The 26,128-nt window shown below is 40.4% G+C and overlaps 1 protein-coding gene across 21 annotated transcripts in view; it reads right to left on the bottom strand.

Annotated features, from left to right (window-relative positions):
* The window catches only part of LOC128770004 (protein unc-13 homolog B-like), a 45,027-nt gene extending 18,958 nt beyond the window's left edge, over window positions 1–26,069 (bottom strand). For 15 of the 21 annotated variants that reach the window (XM_053884242.1, XM_053884757.1, XM_053884485.1 and 12 more), the window contains exons 1-10: window positions 25,804–26,069; window positions 19,272–19,301; window positions 15,036–15,135; window positions 13,603–13,720; window positions 13,103–13,226; window positions 12,136–12,209; window positions 11,927–11,972; window positions 11,709–11,738; window positions 10,984–11,197; window positions 1,075–10,677 (exon numbers count right to left, since the gene is read on the bottom strand). In XM_053884242.1, coding sequence (XP_053740217.1) covers window positions 1,075–10,677; window positions 10,984–11,197; window positions 11,709–11,738; window positions 11,927–11,972; window positions 12,136–12,209; window positions 13,103–13,226; window positions 13,603–13,720; window positions 15,036–15,135; window positions 19,272–19,301; window positions 25,804–25,825 — 10,361 coding nt within the window. In that variant the 5' untranslated portion in view covers window positions 25,826–26,069. Of the gene's footprint in view, window positions 1–1,074; window positions 10,678–10,983; window positions 11,198–11,708; window positions 11,739–11,926; window positions 11,973–12,135; window positions 12,210–13,102; window positions 13,227–13,602; window positions 13,721–15,035; window positions 15,136–19,271; window positions 19,302–25,803 lie in introns of those variants that run through there. The other 6 variants (XM_053885719.1, XM_053885892.1, XM_053884494.1 and 3 more) reach the window with 4 other exon arrangements.
* Between the last annotated feature and the right edge of the window lie 59 nt (window positions 26,070–26,128).

The following is a 26,128-nucleotide window of genomic DNA, read 5'->3' as shown; positions in this document are numbered from 1 at the left end:
GATTTAATTGAAACAGAACTATTTTTTATTATTTTTCCCCAACTATTCACAAAAAATAAAATTGCTTATTAGAACGTATGATGTCACTAAGCTCTATAAGAACATTGCTAATTAATGTGTTGATTTGTACACTGAATGTATTAAAAAAAAAATTTAACATTTGAATTCGGGATTTTTTTTTAGGGATGCTGCCGATGACCAACACCAATCAGCCAGAGTGCCGATCACCACCGATATCAATCACTTAGACTGACTATGAATTTTTAATCAAAATTATGAGATCTTCTGTGTTCATGAGGTGAAAAAAATGAACCATTAAATTATTTTAATTCAGCCATGCTTTTACACATGCTTTTATATACCTCTTCAGGGAGGAAAAAAATTGAAAAAAAAAAAGGATTCTCTCAGAAGCGAACTGCATTAAATTCGATCGGGTGAAACCATTGGTGAAGCATGAAATTCCATCTGGTAATTCAGTTTGGTGAAGCTCAAACAGACTCCAACCTCAAACCTCCACAGCATACATGCTGCTGCCGAGTGAGCAGCAAGTAGGTATGTAAGGAGGAGCGGACGTATCACAACTTGAGGGTCTTCATCAGAACGCCCCTTGGCACACGAGACCGATTTTTGTGATAGGCATTGACAGGCAGTGATCGACATTCACCAATCGCACGGCCACATCCCTCATATTTTTAGCTCAAACTATTTTTAATTGTGCATGTAAATAACATATTGTGGGAGATTAATATTTGCAGTAAATGACCAGCACACATGCAGCCTAAAATATGGAGCTACTTGGAGGTAATCATTGACAAAAGGGGTAAACTACTGTTCAAAGAATTAGCCAGGAATTTGACTTGTACATTGAACAAGATCTAGTATCTAATCAGGAGAAAAAAAAAAGATGTAAAACCAGGGTCCACATTCACATGACCACAATCACATGACAAAAGGTCTCAGCTCTAAGTCAACTAGAGGTGAGGGGTTGTAGAGCTGGACAGGAAAGGAGGAAATTTCCAAGTCAATGCATAATAAATGGTGTTGGAAGACACCATTTATTATGCTTTTACTGGCCTTTTTGCATTCAAATGATCCATCTTGGACTGCTTGTCCAGCTGCACTTCAGAGGTAGAACCTGTAGAAGGGGTGGTCTCTACAACAGTTTCCTTCTCTTTTGGGGTCAAGGGTGCTGGCAGATCTACTTCAAGAACGTAATCTGTTTGTATCTGGGGGGAATCTAAGCCACCTGGGGAACCTACCGAATTTGTTTTTTGAGAATCAGATGTAGAGATACTTTGCACAGGAGCAATTTGATCACTTCCAGGCTTGATGGCAGTTTTGGGCTGTGATGTTACCGTTTGCGACATTTGTTGTTGTTTAGGTGGTTCAGCTTGCCAAGGGAAACTTAGTTTTGTCCCTAATATTGAAGCGGACACCATCTCCGGCTTCCCAGCATTTCCCAGCTTTTCTTCTGGAAATAGTCCACCAGAGAATGTTTTTAATCCTGAAAAGATGGAACTTCCAGCATCTTTCTGAGGTCCTGAAGAGGGGGTTGCTGGCATTGAAAACAAGGACCCCAAAGACTTTGCTGAATCACCAGGGGCAGACATGAACCCAAAAAGAGACTTTGTTTGAGACTGCTCGGAATTGGTGCTCGATTGATCCACCGGGAGAATAATGTTTGGCGGAGCAGACCTTTCTTGATCAGTACTTTCTTTGTCAGTTTTATTAATCATATGGTTATCCGCAGAGACAGATGCTTTTGCTCCTTCAGTTTCTGTTTTAGGGATCAGATTGCTGGAGGTACCATCTGCCACAGAAATGGGTAGTGTTGTAGAAGTTTCATTATTCCCACTGCTAAGCGCTTTGTCAGATATTTGTGGTGGAATGTTTCTCACAGTCGAATCTGCAATCGCAGGGGTTGAGGGAATTACTTCTGATGAGGCACTTGAGAGATCTGGTTCAGCAGATTTTGGCATACGTTCTGCAGGAGTGGATTCCGATGGTTGTGATATCGGGCCCATTCCCCCAAACAACGACCCACCTATGCCCCCTAAAATCGAAGTTCCTGTCTGTGATTGTGCAGCCTGAGCTGTGACACCACCAAACATTCCTCCAAGTACAGAGCCACCAGCTTGTGATGTTGTAGATGACCCGAACATCCCGCCTAGAAGGGATCCAGCAGTCTCAGAGCCCGGAGATCTAGCAGCAGGTCTGCCTCCAAACATCCCACCGAGGAGGGATCCAGCAGTTTCTGGGCCTGCAGACTTTGGACTTGATCCGCCGCCAAACATTCCACCTAATATTGAACCTGCAGTGCTTGATGCAGCTGTTTGAGCATTTAGTTGGGATTCTGGTGCTTTAAATAAACCTCCAAGCAAGCTGCCGGTCTGGGACGGGCCTGGCTGACTGTGGGACCCACCAAATAGACCTCCCAGTAGAGATGTCCCTGTCTGACCAGAAGGTGGTTGTTGTGCTTTTTCCCCAAGTTGACAATTACGGATTTTCTGTTGTTGCTGTGAACTTTCAGTTCCAACACCAGTTGGTTTAGAAAGGGTTGCAATAGGGCCAATAACCGACTCTGCTGAATTCTTGTTGATCTCCAAAAGCTTCTCTTGCTCATTGACAACAGGCTCAGTTAAAGATTGAAAGGCTGTTTTTTCTTGATTGTTAGCCACGGCATCTTGATGGGATTGATTAATGAGTCGTTCTTTGCAAGCAGATGTTTGTTCCACTATTCCCTTTGTGTCTAATGTATCTGACAATGCAACTGTCTCGCTAGGATCTTGACATTCCAAAACAACAGAATTGTCATCTGTTTTGGGGAGGTGCGCTTCAAGATTGGGTGTTGTCAGACTCGCATGACATGAGGTCCATTCTCTGCTTGGGATTTCCAAACCACCAACGACAGCTTCTTGACCAGATGTAGAATCTTCTGCACAATGTTTAGGCTTCGGTGAAACATCTCCACACAAAATATTGTCACAGACAGCTGAAGTTAATTCTGGGCTATTATTACTGTTTTGTCCAACAGGGGGAGTAGGCTTTTCCAACAATGAGACCACACTTGTTGATGACTCTTTGTTTTTGACAGATACACCAGAATTTACAGGTGTTTGTTGTGGTGTTGATCGGCCCAAAATTCCTCCCAATAAGGAACTGCTATTTTGAGTCCCTGATGATTGAGCAACCGAGCCGCCTAATATTCCTCCGAAAGTTCCAGTTGACCTTTGGGTTACGTTTGAAGAAACTTGCCCGCCAAAAAGGCCACCTAAAATTGAACCACCACCTTGACTTCCAGTGGACTGGGTGGATGTTCCACCGAACAAGCCCCCAAGTAATGCTGCACCAGTCTGAGGCCCTGCTGATTGAGGAGCAGGGCCTTCTCTCTTAGGAGGTGCAGATTGTGGCGTATTCTGTGTCACAGATGATCCAAATAAACCGCCTAATATTGATCCGCTAGCCTGAGATGTGTCCGATTGTTGTGATGATCCTCCAAAGACAGCGCCTAACATAGAACTTCCCACTTGAGCACCGGATTGAGAGGCAGAACTCCCGAAAACTGAGAACAATGATTTACCTTGGGGACCCTTGTTGTCCGACTTCTGAGTTGTAGATGTGTTTGTTGAGCATGTCTGATTGACACTGGGTTGAACGGTTGTCCCAGAAAATAATGAAAGCAAGCCCTTGGAACCATTTTCTGATACTGAAGACAGCTCAGGTTTCCTTGGTGGTGTTTCATTTCCAACTCTAGTTGCTTGAGGAACACTGTCTGCATTTGTCCCTTTCAAGACTGTGGTGTCTTTACATTTGTGATCTACCAGCTCATTATTGCTGGCATTTGTGTCGATCTCACTTTGGGTCTCAGAAACTCCACTTGATAAGTCACTGGAGACAGCGGTATGGCTACAAGAAGATTCCTTTTGAGAGGCACTGTTATTTAAAGATCCGCCAGGTGGTTCCTTTCCAGAAACATTTGAGACTGGCATTTCCCCTTGTAATTCGGTAGAAACACTTTTGGAGGCTTCTTTACCAGATGTTGGTCTTGAAGTGGTGGGCACTCTTTCCCCAGTCCCTGACGTTTTTGGCATAGTGGAACTGCCAAACATGGAAAACAGATTTTGGCCTTGGCCTTCAGAGGAGCTTAGGCCACCCAATATTCCACCAAACAAAGATGGGGTTTGCTGCTCTGGAATCTGTGACTTTGGCTTGCCTTGTACTTGAGGTATTCCATGAGGCTGGGCATGTGAGGGTATTTTTTGCTGTTGAGATTGGGGTTTTGCCTGTGACTGTGGATGGCTTGGTTCGCTAAACATGGAAAAAAGCCCTTTGACAGGGTTTTCAGATAGATTTGAAGTGCCAGGTAAGATTCCGCCGAGAACCGATCCAGTTTGTGTTTGGCTTTGTTGATTGCTGGTACCACCAAACATGGAGAGAAAACCAGAAGGTTGTTGGTTCCTTTGAGTATCTTGCGGTTGGACAGGTGTAGCACATTTGGGTGACTGAGAGGCCTGAGAAGGACTTGACACACCAAACATTGACAATACATTTTTGCTAAATGACTCAGGTTGTTGCGACCCCTGAGGATCACTTTTATTTTGTGGTTGGTCTGGCCCACTAAAAATTGATAAAATACTTCCACCAAGAGATTCTTCTTGTGGGGCGGTCATTTGGGATGCATTTCCAGAATGAACAGTCTTTGTTCCACCACCCAACATTTCTCCTATTGAAAATCCAAAAAGTCCATCCGCCGCTTTAGACCTTTCCTTTAAAATGTCCTCAGATAGCCCTTTCTCTGACAAGCTTTTCCCAGTTTGGCTATCCACATTACCAGGACAAACTGTTTGGGAAATAGTTTTTTGTCTTTGTATACCTTTTGGTCTGGATGATGATGAGGTATCATTTGGGCCTGATTTTACTGTCGGCTTCTCTGGTTCGGTGGTGTTAAAAAGATTGGTAATGGAGCCAAATATATTTGACACCCCTGTGTTTTCCTTGTTAGATGTAGTAGTCGTTTCAGGTAAGGAAATACTGCTGCCACTTTTATTTTGAGGAAGAGTCGTTTGAGGCAATATCTGTGCCTCTTCAATTCCTACAGCAGATTTTAAAAAGCCCATAAAGCCAGATTGTGCTTGCGGTGGGGGTTTTTTGTCTGGTGGTTGGGCAGAAGGCTTATCAGTTATTCCCAATTGTTCATGGCTACTTATGGAATGTTTTGGTTCTAATGGTTCTTTAACATCAGGCTTGTTTAAAGGAGGGTGTTGCTGTGCCATAGTTGTCTGACGAGACAGCCTGGGTTTTTGGGGCCGCATATCAGCGTGTGAATCTTGTGTAGCTGTGGGAGCGGTAGGCAAACTTCTACCACTCCTTGAAGGTGCTTTGACTACATCCTCGTTGTGGGTGCTATCTAAGTTACTTCCTGCAGTGGCATTTTCTTCTTTGGCAAACTTTGACTTCAGACTTTGGAAACCCGAAGAAATCATATTCTTTGGACTTCTTTCTGCTTTATCATCATGTGCTTGATTATTAACAGCTACATTTTTATTGTGTGATTTTGCATCAGTAAATGTTGATAAGATGGAAGACAGCTTTGCTTTACGATTAGGTTGTAGCTCCCCAGGAGAAACCATCTTTCTCCAGTCTGCTTCTGATACATCATCAACATGCTTCACAGTGACACCAGTGGATGAACGCCGTCGCTGGCTAGGCCGGTAACAGCTGTAAAGAACTTGTTGATTTGCAGTTGGAGAAGAGTTCAGGGAAACTGCAACCTTGTGAGAGAGAAGAGCCTTCACTTCCTGATTGTTCCAGCTTGGCCCAATCTGGTCTTTGTTTTGAGAAGAAAGGTCAATGATGTATTTGGAGTCATCCTCCTGGACATAACTAAGATGCTGACCATCCAGTCGTACTTTGTTCAGTCTGTACGAGGCTAAATCCCTGCCTTGTTGGCCTTGTGTCAAAAAAGAGCTTTCAAACATATGTGAGAACTGCTCAAGGTTTAAATTCATGATCTGATTCCCTTTTCTATAAGCTGCAGACAAATCTAATGGTGCATTTAGAAGTTGAGAATCACTGTGATCATGTCCAGGCAACCATAGAAGCTCATCTTCATTATACAGTGGAATTTTAAAGCCGCATACTAAAACCATGTCATTGTAAAGAAAAGCACTGGGGAATTCCTGTTCAATCTTTGAATGTTCTCCTTCAGGGGCACAAGTATAGACATATTCCCCGGCAGCATCTGTAAGCAAGGCGTATATGTACTCGTGATCAGTGTAAACAAAGTAACCACAGTCTCCATCTTCGGCTGGCCACCACATCCCTTGTTCCAGTAATGTCAACCACTGTTGGTACCACTCTGCATCCTCAAGATATAGCTGGTCGTCTGTCTCCACACTGGGATTTGACAGGTGATTAGGAAATGTATTTTTATTGAAATTGGAACTCTGATTCACCACACCACCCGCGTGCAAATTACTCGGGACTGCACTTTCAATTCCATGTTGCCAGTTGGCTGAATATGACAGACTTGGGGGGGGTTCTTCATAATAACCTTCATGGTACGAAACTCCATTCAAGCTGTATGTGCTACCATCAATACCTGGCAGCCACTTCCCAAACCTTCCACTCTCTGGTTTCGTTGATAGGTTCAAAGCACCATCTGCATCAGAATATTCTGTTTGTCTCAACTCTTCGTAACTGTTCCACAACCTTCTTTTGGGAAAGGCATTTGGTATCCTGTCTCCATCCCACTGATACTCTAATTGTGCTTGATCACCAAACACACTTGTCATTGTTTCACTGGAAGCCAATTGTTGATTGTTTGAGTAACTTCTGCTGAGTGTAAATAAATTTATTTCATTTTGGAGATTTTCTTGATTCTCTTCAAAGAAGTTTTGATACATATATCCATTCTGAAACTGTTGCCAGATGATACTTCCACGAATCCATTGGTTTTCGTCATAGGAAGAACTTGAACCATGAGGTGACAGCTGACTTCTGGATGGTGCCTCATACAGGGAAGTTGAGCTCCCGGCTTTATATAAGTCTGCGTTTAATACAGAAATGTTCGCTTGGCTAAGAAATGGAGCATTTGTTGCATTATGCAAACTTGAGTGATGTTGATGGAATTGAGATAAATTATCTACACTTCTGGAAGAGTACGCTGAATGACTCTGAAAAGAACGGGACAAAGAAGCAGAGACTCTTAAGTCTAAACTTTCAGCATCGATTGAAACAGGGGCATTAATAAACGCATGCCTGCTCTTCTCTGGATTTCTATAATCCCTGTCGCTTTTTAATTCCAGGTTAGAATCTGAGTACACATTTTTCAATTTAGTCAAGGTTGTACTATATTGCTTCTTCTCTTCCACTGCAGGTAGTTTAGAGTGAACTGAATCCTCAGCTATTCTTTTGGACAGCAAACCAGATAAAAACCCTTGGTGGACGGTTGGCTTTGAATCATGGTCACTTCCCTTATGCTCTTGTGAATTCTTTTCTTCAGCATATTTCTGTGTTTCGCATTGTGAAGATATTGAACTTGTTTTGCGATGCATTAATTGGTTCGATGATGTCTGGCAAGTCTTTTCATCTGACTTCTTTGAAAACTTGTTAATCAAACCAGAGAGCCCATCAGAATGACTCGAAGAGCCAATTTCTGTTTGAGTAGTCTGGTTACATTGACCTCCAAACTGTTGCTGGAATTCTTTAGAACTTTGAAGTCTTTGACTAACATCTTCTGTGGAAGAGAATAATCCAAAAAGTCGATTCCCTTGAGCATTTTTTTCATTTGAACTACTTTGAGGAGAGCTGTGTTTGTCAGTAGTGATATTTTGAACTCTCGTTGCATCACGGTTTAATTTTCCGGAACTGCTTTCTGACTCACAACGCTGTGAGTCTATGTTGTCTGCTGAAGTAAATTTAAACAGACCAGATAGGATGCCACCTTGGCGGGATGGTGCTTGCTGTGTAGGAACAGTTTGCTGTCTGGGAATGCCTGATTTATTTGTGTCTTGTGAGTGATTCTTTCGTCTGGAATCTTGACAAGACTGTTGCATAGAGATTTTTGTTACTTGACTAGAAGAATGCTGATTGTGCTGGTCTCCATGTTGGTCCATGTTGCTTTTCATGATATGGGAGTTAGAGATACTGTCAGAAGACTTATATTTAAGCAAGTCAGATAACACGTCTCTCTCTGGATGCATTTGTTCAGGTTTACGTGGATTGACAATGTTTGCTTGTCTTTCAGCTTCTGAGGGCGATCTTTGCGTCAAATTATCAGCAGATGAAAATTTGAATAACCCTGAAAAAAGGCCACCCATTTGAGTTGTTTGTGCAGCTTGCTGTGGAGTGGTTTGATAAGGCATATCTGAAGTATTTGTTTTCTTTAATGGTTGATCTCCATGCTGTTGGGAATTACCAGACAAGTCAGTGGTAGATCCAAACTTAAGCAGTCCAGAAAGAAGTCCTCCTTGCTTAGGTTGACCAGACCCTCGGTCAGACACATCCTCATTAGAGCTACCTTTAAAAAGACCAGTCAAAAAACTTTGGGTTTCAGGCTGTTTGGAAGCATGTTGTTCCCTATGGAGAGGTGCATTTGGGTTTGGTTGTAAGCACCCCTGCATGTGTGGGCCAGTATTTTGGAGTTGTGGGCAAGTGTTTTTGTCTGAGCCAGATGAAGCATGCTTCCTTGGAACACAGGCGTCCGTTGATGTCAAGTCTCTTTGTGATGGTTGTCTGTTTTGCGTGGTTGATGGAGAATGGACATCTTCACTGGATGTAAACTTCAAAAATCCTGAACGCAAATTTCCTTCTGCTTTTGTACATGGTGGAGCGGCAACATTTTGTGAGGAGAGGAATGAAGGTTTGACTTTTGTAGTGAACGATGTTTCATTGGATTGATCTTTTCCAGGATTGTCTGATGGCCCGAACACTGGATAAACCGCAACTGGTGGTGGGCCATGAGGTGGAATTGGGGCACCCGCAGTTGGCATGATCAATGAACTCAAAGACTTCTTGAAGGGGGTAAAGAAGGTGCTTTCTGTTTGTTTTACATCCTTTGGCCGTTCAGGAACCACAGATGTCCCCAATTCTTGATTGACACTCGTAAATTTATGTTTTCCACATTCAATTTCGTCCATATTTTGCCCATGTTTTTCCCATGACACATGCTCAAAATGCTCTATCCTGTGGACTTCTTTGTTTGCCACCAATTTATCTTTGAAAAGTGAGCTCTCATTCTTTTGCATGTTGTGATGGAAAGTTGACTGTGCTGCTGTCTTTTCAGGTGAATTTGCCATTTCACCGCCTGAAAAAAGTTTCAATGGATTCAACTTTCCAAATACTGTACTTTCAGGAGCCTTCTGAGGGTCGCAGGCCTTTCTGCTATGACTTGGATCCGAAGAGGGAGGATGCAACACAGAATGATTTACTAGCGTTTTGGCATCTTGCAATGGCTGAGAAGACAAGTTAGTGAATACATTTTGAGGTGTTTCTACAGGAGAAACAACAGCAACTGGCGCAGAACTTGAAGATTTGGGAATAAAAGAGAACAGCTTTGTTATTCCAGACTGTGATGACTTGGTATGTTGTGCTGGGGCGACATCTGCTTTAGGGCTTCCACCAACTTTGTCGGTGAGATTGCTGAACAAGGAGCTCATTGCATTTTTCACCCCTGTAATGCCCTGATTTGAAGATGCCTTAGAGTTGTCTTCTCCTCTATTATCCTTCGAACTACTAGGATCCTCCCCAAGGGAATCTGTTCTCATGCTAGCTTGAGACGAAAGTCTGGATTTACTTGATTTTGGAAGGGAACCGTACTTGCTGATTTCTTCTTCTTTTTCAGCCAGGTATTCTGAGACAGTTTCAACAAGACATTGAAGTTCATCCATGGGGTCAACATATTCATCACTTGGTTCTTCCACTGGAGAAAGCACTGCTTCACCAATCCAGCCACCACTTCTGTTTTTGCCACATCTTTTTTCTCGAAAACCCTGACAATTCTCCATAGCATCATAGGAGTAAGAATACTTGTCTTTTAAATGCCATGAGTGTTCTGGGTGAAAATCCTCTTTTGGAAAATCAACCATAGCGTCATCCTCTCTTACACAACGGGAATCGGAATCTGCAAGATCAAAATCGAAACGTGACCGTATCCGAGCTTCTTCTTGCTTCTTGTACGCAACATAATTTTCTAAAGTGCTATCAAGTTCGTTTTTGGCCCACATTCTAGTTTTATAGAGAAGCCCATCTTTGTATGGCGTCAGGCAAGTAGTCATTCGCTCTTCTTCTTCTTGCATCTGTTTCACCTGCTCCATAAACATCTCCCCTCTTCTGTCATGGAACAATACTGAGTCAGAGGGATACGCATCACGTGTTTTGTCTCCATCCGTTTTAAGCAAACCTCGAGGATCCCAAATCTTTTTCTTTCGCCTACGATCAATCGTATCATAGCTACGAGGGTAGGTGGCCGGCAGAAAACGACTTTCATGAGTATTTTGGTGGCTCAGGATGGTTGATGGCTCAGTCCTTCCCATTCGAAGGATAATGTTGTTCTCATCTTCATCTAAGAAGTCACTCAGCTGAGGCTTGCCTCGCCCTTTGTACTTTGTTTCCCACTCATCAAACCCCATCCCAGAGTCTACAGGAATAATACGGACTCTTCCCTTCTGGTTTAATCTAGTCCGGGGTACATGGTTCACATTAAAGACATTTTGTCATGGGAAATAAGGAAGAAGAACGAGGTGTAGAAAGAAGAAAAAGATGGATGAAAAGAAAGAAAAAAATTAAGTAACACAGTAAAAGAGCCATGAAGAAAAACAAAGGAAAAAGTGAGGCATACAAGGTTAAAAACATAAAGTCATAATTTTGAAGCACAAAGAAAATGTAAAGAAGCTTTACGTTGAGAATACTGAAAAGATTAAACCAAAATGTAGCCATTATAAAGAATATTAATTGAATATAAATAAATGTCTGTCTGTCTACCTCGTTCCTCTCTGTTCCCTGTAGTCCAAGTCAAAGCTGTGCACCGAATCCGTGCAGGATTCAGGACGGTGGTGTGGTCTGGAGCTCATTGGATACTGGTGCACCGACGAGTTTGGCTGAGCAGTTGTGTGGTAACGTGGAGGCAAACTATTACTGGTCTCACTACGATAGTCACTGTCCCGGTCATCGACCGCGCTGTCCGGGTCATCCAGTGCTGCAGAGGGAAAATAGACCAATGTAAATAAATCATCTTCACTGACACAACACAAAAATCTCAGGTAATTTGAGATCTACATTGGAAAGTATGCGTCACTGTCGATCAGAAACCTGTAATAAATATGTAAATAAAGTAAATAAACGACCAGAAGGTCATTTAAATAAATCAAGGTTACAGAATCAAATAAAATGCATCTGGCGCTGAGTAAATACTTTTATTTGTAACACGTTGATGTAGTCATAGCTATAAATAAAAAAATTAAAAAAATCAAGCATCGAATTAATTCAATTATACAAACATGAGTATCAACAACATGTGCTGCAAGAGGATCAAACATGACATTATATATGGTCAAATTAGGCCAAAGGGGTAAAGGATAGACGTGTTAAATGTACACATTGTAAACGGTTCACAGATTGCCTGGTGTGAGGAAATATGAGCATTGGGACATGCAGAAGGCATGAAGGAGGAACCAGGGAAAAAATTAATCCAAGTTTGTTCTACATACTCAGAGGATCAGCCCATCCAAAATAGTTGCCTGGTGAAAATGCAAACGTAAAAAGTGAGAGGCACACTCGAAGGTGAATATATAAATATATAAAACATCACTACACTGTGCAGTAAGCCACTGCTTTTCTCAGGAACCAAGGTAGAAAAATGCATGTTGGTGTGGAGGAGCAGACAGTAGCAAAATGGTTCCATCTAGTGGTAAAAAGTGACACTTACAGCACTGTGAAGCAGCAAGTGGAAGTGCATGGCCTTGAACGTCATCCTAAACCAGAATGGAAGAGAGGGGTTAAGGAACCCAAAACACATTTTCAATTTTTCATGCTATAAAAAGATAACTTTTGCCCACAACAACAGACTGATTCAAAAATAATGAGCAAGATTGACATACATTTTCGTTTGACATCACGTTTACTATTTTATTTTACCTCATCGTGTATTCTCATGGTGTTAATGCGCTCTAGTTTGCCCGTCCAGTACTGTGCCTCGTCATCTGGAATGTCTGAAGTCACAAAAAACATGACCAATAGATTATGACAAACTGTGTAGAACAAATGCAATTCATTGTCCAAATAAGTGGATTACTTGCTTTTTTCCACTCTGAAGGAACATACAACATGACACTGCTAGATATCCTTTCCACTCTGAAGCACAGTGATATTTGCTGCTCTTTGCACATTAAAGGGCATTTAGAAAGATGATGTCTTCAAAGACAGACTGAGGCACAGGTCAAATGAATGGCTCTGGAGGTGCACAGTGTCATGGTGACCTACTGCAACTATGAAAGGCAAACGTTTATCGGAGAAGAAAGGTTGCACCCACTCAGCTCAGATCATGCTTCACATATATATTTAGTTATACCTATGATTTTGAGCTACTAAGATCAACATCATTAATAAATGGCAAAAGCTTTGTCAATATTCTATAGAATATAATATAGACCCCTCATTTGTATACTGTTTTAGCTGCTGAATAATGCCACAGCTTTCTGCTTGTATTCATCAATTTACATTTCTTCTTTCGCTGCATTACAGTGGCTTTTCTGTTCATTTTATGACTGAATCAGAAGAAACAAAATGTTTCTTAAAAAGGTTATTCAGGCCCTGGTGCAAAAGGATCAAAACAAATATCATACATTTCAACTAACCCTCATCAGATGCAAAAGCAAAATACCCCAGAAGAAGTCAAGGACACAAAATGACCTCTGATCCTTCCGTCACTTGATCGAAGCAGTTTAGACTGTCAATAACAGTATTCTGTTTAAAGACGGAGAGCTGAGCATGACTGTATTGCAACAAGTTTAAGGTGGTATTTTCAGACTGCTCTCCAGCTGTCAAAAGACAAAACTTCTGAATACTCAAATTATTTTAGAGAATGAAAGTTTAAATACATCACCAAAAGGCAACTCAAAGCGAGTGTCCAGCAAGACCCGGTGAGGTGTTGGATTCTTAGTACCATAGATCTCATCCGCCTTCATCAGGACTTCGGCATCCAATGGGGTCCACTCACCTGACCCTTCCTGCAGAATGTAATTTAACAAAAGCATTGCATAATTTCACTAAATTATAACATGATATTTTTTCCTTTAACCAAAATTATGATAATTATCATTAAATACTACTAAAACCGACTGTTGACGGGGAGTGGGGATGGCAAGCGATTTGCTCTTTGATTCAGAAAAGGAAACATCACAAAAGAACAGTGGGAATGGAAAAAGCCAAACCAAATATAATATTATATTTCATTAGTTTGGACACTATAGATCGTGTGTAATGTTACAAGGGGAAAAAATGTGGAAAGACGAATTTGTTTCAATTCAAATTCCTGAAAATCTTTGGCAAATTCACACAGAATAAAAAATAATAACATTAATAATAATGATGAGGACATATTACCTCCTCTGAATGCCGTATACAAGTGAGAGGGAGCCATGCTGTTCCCACCATTGTGTCCCAGATGAGCCCTTTGTTCCACACCTCCACAATGAGACCAAGGTCCAACCTGTTGATCTCACTGCAGAAAGAAACAACATTATATAAGATGCTGAAATAGATTTAGACAAGTCAGATTCATTTCCCAACAACATTTTGCATAGATATTCATGTTTACCTCATGCAGAAGTGTAAAGTGTGAACATTAATTCATTCAAATAACAAGTCATGTAATATTGACAGAAATCATCCTCAACAACACAAGAAATTTTCTCTTGAGTCTGTATGAAATGCATCCAACATTCACTCAGGGACGACATGAAAGAGACCTTTGCAATATTAGATCATGTCCTAATAGCGGAATGATATATATGGCTATATAATTGCTCCGTAATTGCTATTAAATTGGCACTCTCACTGAACAAAGGCTACAACCTCTTAGTAACAGACAAGATGTTACGCTCCATTCTAGGTTTGTGCTCCCATCCAATATTCAAAAGGCTCAAAAACATATTGATGACCACAGGAAAGCACTTTGAAAGGAGCCGCACAGCAGGATAATTAGCATATTGTAATTTGCAGCAGTTAGCAGCGTGGTAAAGTGGAGCCTGAAAAAAAGAGAACAAATAATCAAAGGGATTAGCTAATGTAAAGACATAAAAAAAGCGTCACGATGCTCCTTCAGAGACACCAGGTGCAGGAGGCATATGTTGTTGAAAGAAAAAACAAAGTAGGTTTGGATGATGTTGCAATAATAATAATAGCAATAACAATAATAATAATAATAATAATAATAATATAAAACTGTCATTTAAAAGAGAACATTTTGTATGATGCCTTTTGACACGAACACATCATGGTTTGTCTCATCAATAAATATGCTTTCATTGACACAACGTTCAGCTGACAAGTCATACATTGGCAGCAGGGTGATTGAGGACTGGAAATACAAACACCATCATGACAGGGGTGTTTCTGAAAGACAAACAACTTGTTCATGCAACAGCTTGTGTCACCATGGTGACCTTTCACATGGAAATTAAAATGAGGAAATTAAAAACCAATAAATGAAAGGACGGAAACATGCTGTTGGTTGTTCATTTTCCAAGAATACTTTTCCTGGGACATTTGGTGATAATTATACGATGTGATTCAGAGTTCAGAAGCTTTGAGGGAGTTTTATTAACCCTGAAGTATCAGTTTTGTGCATCCTAAAGAAACCAATACCTATCCTAAGATGGTTGAGGGTTCACAAAAACTGACGAGACTTGGTCAGCCATGATGCCATTAATGGATTTCTTGTGCATATTCTGGCGCACGAGAGCATATGACAAACAACCAGGCAGAATCTCAGAGCACGTCATGTGTCTAGTATAAAGGAAATAAAAGTAACTTACAACATGAAGTCCTGCTCCCAGCACGGCTGGTCACCACGCACTGTGATCGTTGTACTTTTGACATTCTGCACCTTCAGTGTCACATAGGTGTTGTATTTGTCTGAAACAGAAGAAAATGTCTCAATTAATCAAGATTATATATATAGCTTCTATTTCATTTGACACGTTTTCCGTCCTTAAATGTGAAATATGCAAATTGAGAAATTCCCATCATTTTTTTAAATGTTTCTAAACTATTTTGACGGTCATCATGTATCATCATGATGTGTAAACACCAGAAGTCCGTGCTTGTGGAGGACCCGGAGAACCTCACTGCTGCTGAACAGAAGTCTTTTTGTACACTTGTGACCGACCAAAGCCATTACAAAGATCTCCCAGCATTTGTACAATCAAAAGTGACAAGACAACTCAGAAGGCGATTTTCAGGATGAGGTTTTAATCCAAATACAGTACAATACCTATGTTCCAACACACTACTAGTCCAGAACTTGTTCACTGACAAGAATCAAACCACTCTCGGTATGATGTTTTGTAGTCAACGTCCTGTCTGCGCCAGCTGTCACCGCTGGGTGGAGTTTGGGGGAGGGGAGGGAAAAAAGGGATTAGAAAGCTTTCGGCCTGACGCAGCCATCACTTTGTATCTCCTAGTGTCGTGCAGGAGAGTCGCAACACGTGCGGCTGCTGACATTCTTATCTCAACATAATATCAGACATTAAGCTTAGTTCAACAAAGGTTTGAACTGAATACAAATATCACTTGAACTGCAAACAAACAAATTTGATAGACAATTTAATATTGATATTAATTTAACAAATACAAGAAGGTTAAAACTACATGTCTCCACAGAACAAGAAATAAGGAAAAAGCCGAGCATATACTTAACTGCTTTTTTAATATCAGAGGAATAGAAAATATCACAAGAAATAAATCTTAATTTGGCCTTTTTTTTTTTAAAACCCCAGTTACATTCTTAACTATTAATGGGAATATGGGACATGAAGGTAAAATGAAAACAAAAAACAGCTGGTGTGGTGGCCATTAGATAACAAGGAAAGAAAAAAAGATTTCCTTGGTTACTAGGGCAACTTGCAAAAACACACCTCAGACAGCACTGCCAGATAAGCAAACACAACGGTTTTCACTGAGACAATAAACGGCTGACCCCAGCAACATTCCAGTAACACAGGACGTACATTTGTTTAAACCCTACAGGGTGGAATGAGATTAGACGGTAAAGATGAAACAATTGAAAGCTCAGTGAGGTTTCTAAAAGCACTGTCCACCTACAGTGCACTGACCCAATTACTGTCCAGAGTAACAAAAAAAAGAAGCCAATGTGATGCTCAAAGCCTTAACTAATGAGATAGTCCAAGCCTTATGGAATACCAGGCACAGCTCACATTATTAGACGCGGTATGGGAAGAGAATGATTAGATAAGAGCCACTCATTCTGGGTCTGTAGCAGGTGTTTGCCACTGATGAAACAACATGACCAGTTGAGACAGATTCCATTTGTATCACATAGCACATAGGTGCCATGAACATTCACTAATAACATTCGAGGCCTTAAAATACAAAGTAATGGGCAGTATGACAAGGCTCGCTGGACAAATAACCACTATATTTAAGGGAGTAGTCAGGATTAGCATTTGGTTAGTCAGAGGTTGTACCTTGATTTGTTCAGATCCAGCAGTACTAAATATGCATTAAAAAGTGAACACATAAACTGGCATCATGAAATGACTTAATTCACAATAACGGTAATGTCGAAGAAAAATATATTGCCCTGCTATTTTCAACACACTTTCAAAATCATATCTCACAATCTTTACTTTGATCAGAAAACGTAGAAAATTGATATTGCTTCATTTAATTTACAAATGTCAACAATCGTGTCGCCTCACAACCAACATTGCCACACTCAAACAGACTGCAGATACTACAAATACTCAGAGAACAACCACTGAATCTCCAGCTTCATACATTCATACATTCATTTATACATGTATTATTAAATATGTATGTGCATCATGCACCAACACAAGCAGCTCACTTATTTTATCCAAGCTGAGGTAGAGCATTTCATCCATCATTGAGGACTTCTCATATACGGAAATGCTTTATGTGTGTCAGGCAGAAAAGAGTTTGGCAGGACCGATGTATGACAGGATCCTTCAACTGCAATTTACATATTTAACAATTATAAAGAACAGTTACTTTTAGCAGAAGGTACTGTAATTTTTTTAATACTTAAACGTCTTTATTTATAAATGCATAATTCCATACATTGTATTTGCTTCCTCAGGGATGTGGGCCAAAACAACCAAGCCAACAATAGTGTCAGACTGCAGTAGCATGCACAACTTCACCTTTTCTCTAGTTTTACATTTTCAGACTTCAGAGGTTTAATAACTTAATTTACCGGTCCTCTACACTCACATGGCAATAAAATAATGTTCTCCTTCAGTCAACATTCCACACAATATCCGAGAGCACACATTTGGCAGCGCTGGTGAGTCACCTGAATCTTGCTGGTCAGTGTGTGGTGAAGAGGAAGAATTATTGAGACGACATGCTCTGCTGGTGTTTCAGGATGCACTGCCCTTCCTGTGATTCACCCACTGGTCCCTGAGACCCAACCTCATCCATTATTGACATGAAAAGCCTTTTTTTTTTTCTCCAAAGATCACTCAGGCAGTCGGAAGACTGACATTTGCAATTTAGACACATACCTCAATGTTGCAAAAAGCAAAGGACACCCACAAATTTATTTCTGTCAAAGCTTTCTCTTGTAAAACTCTGCATCCACCAGGCCTAACCACTGGTAGCTGGTGTAAGCCATGCATTCGCCTCTTGTTGATTTAAGTAGTATGTATGTTATGTAGAGTTATGTAGAGAGATGACACATACTAATGAAAGTTCTTAGTTTCTTTAGGAGTGTGTCTCCTATCGTTTTCAGGGAAGTGCCTCCCCTTCTCAGGGTGTGGTGAAAGTGCAAGGCAAATACCCCATTTTAAACTAAGTATGGAGGATTTTCCAGTAATCCATGGACCCACCAAAGGACAACATCTGAAGAAATAGATGCTAAACACTTTATTCAGAGGAAGACGCTGTTGCCGGTCTTATAGCGTATGCCTTTTTATTTTTAATAAATCAGGAGCAAATGCTCATGGTTTCTAAATAAGGAAAGAAAAACCACGCAACTCCAAATATGTATAATTGATGAACAAAATATGATAATCATGAATGAAAGTATAATATCAATAGATCCAATGAGAGCCAGGAAGTGGGCAACCATGTATTTTCCCCCGCTAATGGCTGATATTTAAAGTAGGCTTAACGAAATTACCGCCGATGTTTGCTTTGGGACAGGTGCTGTACGTAATGTGGTGTGGGCGAGGGAGTGGCTGGCACAGACAGGAATCAGAAAATCTAATAAATGAATCAAGAACAACAGAACTGCCTGTGGCTGAACAAATCACATGACTAGAACAGGCAAAACACATATGCTGTAGCAAGCCGTTAAGTGTATATGCTGAAGTCAGGAGCGTCACAGGGCTTAAAAAGGGTAGGTGTAAGCTAAACACCAGGTATTAACTCAGGTGGTGAGCGTGAGGATTTCGACCGCAGGTGATCTAAAGACGACCTGACAAATGAGGACGCTGTTACATAATGCAAAAATCAATTAACCCTGTCTGTGACTTGTCAGTAAATAAGCTTTGTGAGCTGAGGTGAAACACTCGAGTAAGTCAAGTTAGCAATAGCAAAGTCACACCACAGTAATTACACTTGATGGTTTGACTAATAAAAAATAAGCATTTACTTGCATGCAGTAATGTCATTATAACAAACACCATGATTCAGTAATACTTTTGGCTCATGGGAAAAAAACAAAAAAACAAAACGCTGCCTAGCAGACAGAGCAATGTCAAATGAACAACAGCATATTTTGTGAAAACAAGTTTGATAGTTCTGAATGCAGCAGGCTGGAGACCAAGACAACTCCTCTAAAACCTTCCAGAAGCTAGACTACACAATATGACCGAAACTAACTCATTTGTTACAAATTTGGGGTATTTTCCCTAAAATACATTCAGAAATTTCGGTTAGCTTTTGGAATGTTAAACGCAAAAACATAACCTTCTTAGCGGAGGTGAAAATATGTACCATATGGTATCAATGGAGGAAATGGTGTGACACATTAACAGGATGAAGAAATAACAAAGCAAACTCACCTGGATTTCCTTGGAGCTTTGCTTTTTTAACTGTAAAACAGAAATATACAGATCACTGATGAGTGCAAGACAGACCATCATCAACAACACTTTGAAAGTACATTATTAAGATCGATCAACACTCTTAATGATAAAATAATTACAAATAAAAATACCTATGAAAACATAAAACAAAGTTGTACTAATGTCCAACCAATTCTAAAAACACTTGGTGATATAGACCTTAACCGTATACATATACAGTACAGTGAGACCGCATGTCACTTTTATGCTTCTCTGAGTTGACAATCGAGATGTTATGTGACAAAGTGATAGCTTTACTCCAAAACAGAAAGTTAAACATCAAGTGTATAAAGTATGATGTAACACACCAGATATTTCATGACAGAAAAAGAAAAGAAAAAATAAATAAATAAAAATGAATCTGCCAAAAATGGGATAAGACACGGCCTCTAAATTGTTTTGGGTTATATTTAGAATGCCTAACCTTAATAGTTCTCTGAACCATACAATATCATTTATGGGATTGGGGAGCGCTTAAGGGAGGATTAATTGTGATTGCTTTGCTGATGTTACGTGTTCCGGTGTAGAATCGGCTAAACCTCTCGAGCAGTCTAAGGCAGATGGGCAAGTGATGGTAGAAGAACAAAAGCGATTCTCATATTTAAAGAGAGAATATAGAGCATTACTGTATGTGTTGTGCGTATTAAAACATTCATACCTGCATATTATCACAGCACCCTAGTAAATCAGCAAAATGATTGTTTTTGGTGGCAACAGAGCTGTAAAGATCATTTCTTGGAACACTTTGGAAAAAGGAAATGGCTCGCTGGAAACGGTGAGGTTGTTTTTAAGTTAGGCTTCCCTGTCCTGTTAGTTGTGTTTTTTTTTCCGCATTGGAGGAAATTAGTTAACAGGGAGTTGCTGCAGGTCAAACAAACTGTGTGGAAACTGATGCTTATCACTTCCTTTCCAGGGTCACACTGGAGGTTATTTAGCAGTGTATATAGGTCACCATCGGCTATAAAGTATCCTTTTCTCTTCCATGTCTTTCCCCTGGGATAGCAGATTAAGACCAGACTTTCTTGACTCAAAACCATATTTAAACATCATTTCCTCTCGGTTACTGGACATATATGGCCAGAATAATTTGAATCCTTTTTAAGGTATTTTTAACAAGTGCATCATGTATTTCAAATGTACGAGACAATCTAAAGGATTTCTCTTTTTACATCTGTCATAAAACAGCAACAGTTCCCCTTGTAGCATTGGAAGACGGTCATAACATGGTGATGTTGTAGAAAGCTGCAATGTCATTTTTGAAGCGTTTTTAGTGAGATATGAGATCTTTAAAAAAAAATTTAAAAAATTTAAAAAAATTAAAAAAAACAACAAAAAAAACCCACAAAGTTGCATGCACAGCAAACTTATTCCACCATTTAAAGTACTATCACCCACCACAACATGCAGAAGTACAGTTCCAAACCTGTGCTAACAGAGCCTCAACAAGCACCAGGCCAGTGAGAGTCGAGCCCAAGCAGCAACAAACTCTTACTATAGCATTTTCCACCACCATGCTTTACGACAAAAAAAAAAAAAAAAAAAAGAAATCGAAGACACAAAGACATAACAAATACGGTTGCATTATTCATCGCAAAAGAGATGCTACCTATTAGCACTGTTTGAAAATCAAATCAGGGATTCAAGAAGCTTATCAAAGTCCTCAACCCTATGCACGAGCTCCCTGGCCAAAAACACATTTTCACTGAGTGCACTTTGCGTGACGTACAGCGAGTGCAGAGAGAGGTTGGAGCGGCAGCAGCGCACAGTCTCATCCTTCGCTCATCAGAGTCGAACGTCAGAGTCGTATATGAGACTCACAGCTGACTTTGTAGACAGTGACTGGAATCTACAGAGCAAATGTCTCGTATCTCATGCCATGGCTTCTGAATCTTTTTCAGGAAGTCCACCAAGTCCTTGGACACCTGAAATGTAATACAACATGTCTTTTGTAATATTTTTTTTTGTTTAGGATTGCCTTCCTCAGATTTTGTGCAATGGTCTGCATTTAGTCTGCACAACTTTTAATTGTGCCTGATATTTGTGAAATGCTGTGTAGTAATTTATCATGTTCAGACAAAAAAACACCGGTACAAAGCCAGTATTTGGTTTTGTCAACTTTCATTCAGGGATAAAAATCAGACTTCAAACTTGTGATAAGATATTATGAACTAATAAGAAATGTTTTATCATGATTTCTGAACATCTCCAACAGTTCTGATTCTGTTGTGTCCGTTCCTGTTGTGCGCGCCTCTGTGTTAACAGTGTCTTAAACTAAACTAATGACCAATGTAAGTCAGATTTTGTTTGTCTGTAACTTTGTTTTTAGAAGCTAAACTGAAAACACGAGCCAGACATAAATCGTTCCTTCTTTTGAAGTTGCTGCATAACTGCTCTCATCTATGATCTTGTGTTTGTAAACAGTCAGTTTAACATTTGAGGATACAATGATCAAAAAAATGGAAGGAGTCTATCAATGGTTGCTGTACACACTAAACCTCAGCCACGTGATATTCTCAACACTTAACATGAAAGTTGCACCTGACAGGAGATCAAAAAGAAAACAAAATACAGACATGCATTTAACAGTGATACTAAATGAATCTGTGGAAATATGACAACATAAATAAATATGAATATGATTGCCGAGTGCAGCGGAAGAGAGGAGTGCACTGATATGCACCTCCACTCTACCCTTGGCTGTGAAATTGACCAAGTAGAGTTAATGTGAGGGGGAGAGAGAGTAAGACACCATGAGAGACTGACAGAGCTGGAGATAGACAGAGGCAGGGAGAGAGAGAGACAGATGGCCAGCGGATTACCCTGCAATCGCTAAGCACTCTCCATCTCTGCGACTCTTTCCCCCATAATTCCACTACTCCAACATACCAAATGAGTTCCAAAACAATGCATTGAAAAAAGAAAAATATGCATTTTCATATGAGAGAATTTCAAGAACGCTGCATCTACCAAAAAAGAGGGTGAGGTAAGACAATAAGGAATGGAGCAAAAAGGTCCTCAGGATCACCACATGGAATTGGTCATGTTCTAAGAAAAGTTAAGGGATCCATTCAATCTCTGTACTGTCAGAGTTTGGTTCACATCGCCGGCAGTAAGTTGAATTCTTTCCCAGTGGGAGGAGGACTGCACCACCACTGCCGAGTTGTCATCATAACTTTTACGGACAGAATTTCAAGGCGCAGCCAAATAGCTGAGGGTCTCAAGTTTGCTGACCTTAGTACATGTCACTTTTTGTAGCTGTTGTGGTCCAATTAGCATAGTCAAACGGTGACCCCTAGTTTACAGATGAGCGTGAAATGCTGGGATGTGGATCAGCACCTCCGAGTTTGAGTCAATCGTTCTCAGTCGGAAAAAGATGGATAGCCCACTCGAGGTTGGAAGGGGGTCTTTGCTTCAAGTCTCTCTGGGTCTAGTACATCCGTAATGGGAAAAGGGAGTGGAGGGACAGGGGCAGCAATGACAGCCTAAGGGACTGGCTCGGGAGCATGGACATTTGGGAGAGGCTCAAAGTATAACAGATGCTCCTCCGCTTAGAGAGGTAGTGGATGCCTTCTGAAATTGTGTGGAGGGGGCAAAGGGACAGACACCCAGGACATGTTGGTGGGATTGTAGAATGCCTGGGAACCCATCCAGAGGAGGTGGTGGGAATGGCCCAAGAAAAGAATCACTTGGTTTCCCTCCTATGACTGTTGCCCCCACGACCCATGTCAGTGGCAGGAAATTGATGGACATATCTCTATTTATTGCTGCAATGTAATACCTCAAAATGGTTTTGAGCCCAGATCAACAAGGCAACAATGAAGACACATTCGCAGCTGAGACACTAATATTTGCCTAATGCAAATTTTAAGAAAAGTATTTGGAGAAACATGCAAATTTTCTGCAAATTCTGGTACCCACTGCAAATGCTTGCCCTTTTCATTTCCCAAATTATTTATACTTTCAGCTGGCTAAATGAAAAGACAAGTAATTGTATGTTTGCAATTTATTCCATCAAATGTTGAAATATGCGTAATTTCATAATACTAACTATTCAGCATCTGAGTCTTTCCCCAATAATGCATTTCAAGAATCACATTTATATTTCCTGACTCCAGTTTGTGAAAATTCAATAAATGATTATCCTGCTTTGCCCATGACGTGTTTCACCCGCCTCCCTCAAATTGTGTTTGACACATCTGATTTAGAGGGATAATAAATGGACTTTCTAGCCAAATAACAGACTTACAGACTGCATTTTTAGATGCTGTACAGATTCAGGAAGTAGCCTTTGTGATTCTCACCCAGTGCTAAATGCATGTTCAGCCATGTTGTGTGTGGTGGGTCAATGCCACTTTATATGCCATATCAATGAAAAAAAAAATCCTGAATATTTTCCCGAAATCTGGCTGGCATCAGCTCATCATTCACCATCATGATCATGTCCATGTGAGCCACGTCCTTTGAGCCCTACATAATTGCCAGCAGGAAGCCCCCTCAGATGTCCATTTCAAACAAAAAAAAGCAACCTCTAATATGTTATATAATGATGACGGCATGGAGATAACAGGTCATAGCGAACAATATACTTGATACATTGTCAAGCTGTATTACCAGGGGATGACTCACAAAATCAACTAATCGCACAAACCTGACCACAAGAAAGTGTCTCATCTGTTATCTCTGGCTCCATGCTTTTATTTGCCAGGCTGTCAATTAATGAATGCAGCATCAGCTGATTCATCAAAGGCCCCGTTTTAGGACCACACAACAGCCAGTTTTCAGAAGTGCTGCTCAATTCTGGAAGCAGTTATATAATTCGATGAAATATTTATTCACACTGTACACATATATAAAGGGCAACGATCCCGTCATCCCTTTAGATACATTTTTCTTTCAAGCACAAAAACTTGTACACATTCAACTTCAAAGAACTGTAACAACAACAACAGGGACTATTAATGTTCCTCTTGTACGAATACTTACGGGTTGCTGCTACATGTAAACGATCACAGTTTAAATGAGACCATTCAGAAAAATCTCACGCGATCATATCTTTTACACGTTTTAAAGTGGAAACGTAATAAAACGGAAAACACCTCACGAAGGTGTACATGATCATGGCGTGTTTTTAATGGAAAAATATAAAAAAAAAAAAAAAAACTCACAATGACTTAAGTCTGGTCTTGCACATTGCAGCCAGACAACTGAAGAGACTGACAAAGTGAGGACGGCTGCAGATTGGAGAGAGAGTCACTTCTCATGATTAAAAACTGGCTTTTTCATTTTCACCAATTCAGTTAATGTCAAAATATACCCCCCTGCTTTCTTGTTTCTCTATTCCTTCTTGATTGGTGGCCTTCCGTTCCGCGTTTTTATATTTTATTAATTTATTCATTTTTCCGATTCTCTGTGTGGAAACCCTGGGACTTACGCGACACAATCTCCAAGGACAACTGAGAGACGTGTCCAAATCTTATTTAGGTATGAGCTTCTTCCCGTGGTTGTGATGGTTTCCTCTGGTTTAATACCAAAACCACACATGCCTTGTTTCTTAAACGGAGATTGTTATGTGTCATAGTAAAATTCACTCTTATAATAGCTCCCAGTTGTGCCTTTCCTCTCACTTGTTGTTAAACCCCAGATTTCCTTTGGCACATATCTCATGCCAGATGTCCTTTCATACTCACCAATGTCCATCAATCTGAAGCAAAATAAAATCCTATAGGTATGGTTTTTAACCTTAGTTCCCTTGACTTAATTTAATCTTGACTTAAAGGTCATTAAGCACAGTAAAGAATGAAGCACAATTGAGAATGCATGCACTTTTCCGTAGAAAAAATAAATAAATGGCGGAAGGTAAGTGACAATTATGACGTATAAGTACAAAGTTTGAAGTCAAGATTATTTACAGGCACCATCCAGAAAGGAAGGAAACATTACAACAAAAGGACTACATTCAAAAGTTCAGTTGCAAAACCTTTTATTGTTAATATCAATAATAATAACAAGTAGTTTATTTTTCATTTATCCTTCGTGTTTGGATTTGAATCTCCTATCTATTATGTACTAATACGATAAATGACATGGACGACGATGATGACTAGTTGGCCTTTTTGGGTGAAATGACAAACTCAAAATACGTCATAGGTCAATAGGTCTTGCCAGACTTGACCAGATGGTGGACTTAAAACGACCTATTTCGCGAGTAACCCTGCAGAATTATTCAACCTAACGATTCAAGGTTCTATGATTCATAAGAAACGCTAGTTTTGTTTTGATTTGACCGAGGCACGATAATAGAAATATCAATCACACCCGACCAAGCTGGTGTTTTCCTGAGGGGGCTGTAGAGAGAAAACCCGTTCCGCGAGCTTTCATCGAGATTATCAGATTAAAGAATACAAAAACAGATTTGTCCTCATGCAAGTCTACATTTTAATGTTTACGATGAAAATCGAATCAAACCTACCTCTGACACACAGTAAAGACATGGCACGGCGTATCCAGCAACAATCCAGTAGTTTTCACACACTTTGGAAGGAGCGTGGAGAGAAATAGAGGGGCATTATGAAGTCTCAAGAAGTACGTATTTTCCCGTGAACAAAGATGAAAGCTTCTTCTGGGACTAAAGGTGGTTTCCTGATGCCACATTTAAGTGGAGAGCAGCGGTTCCCTTCGTCGGACACGCCATTATTAAAACCCTCATCACACAGGTCCGACAACCTGAGGGCACGGAGGGCGGGGCCAGCCACCTGTCACCCAGGGATGATGTAGCCAATGAGAACGAAGAACGG

The sequence above is a fragment of the Synchiropus splendidus genome, chromosome 1, assembly GCF_027744825.2.
Source record: "Synchiropus splendidus isolate RoL2022-P1 chromosome 1, RoL_Sspl_1.0, whole genome shotgun sequence".
NCBI classification, from domain to species: Eukaryota; Metazoa; Chordata; class Actinopteri; order Syngnathiformes; family Callionymidae; genus Synchiropus; species Synchiropus splendidus.
Note: the sequence above shows the minus strand (reverse complement) of the source record. Positions and strands in the feature narration are given on the sequence as shown.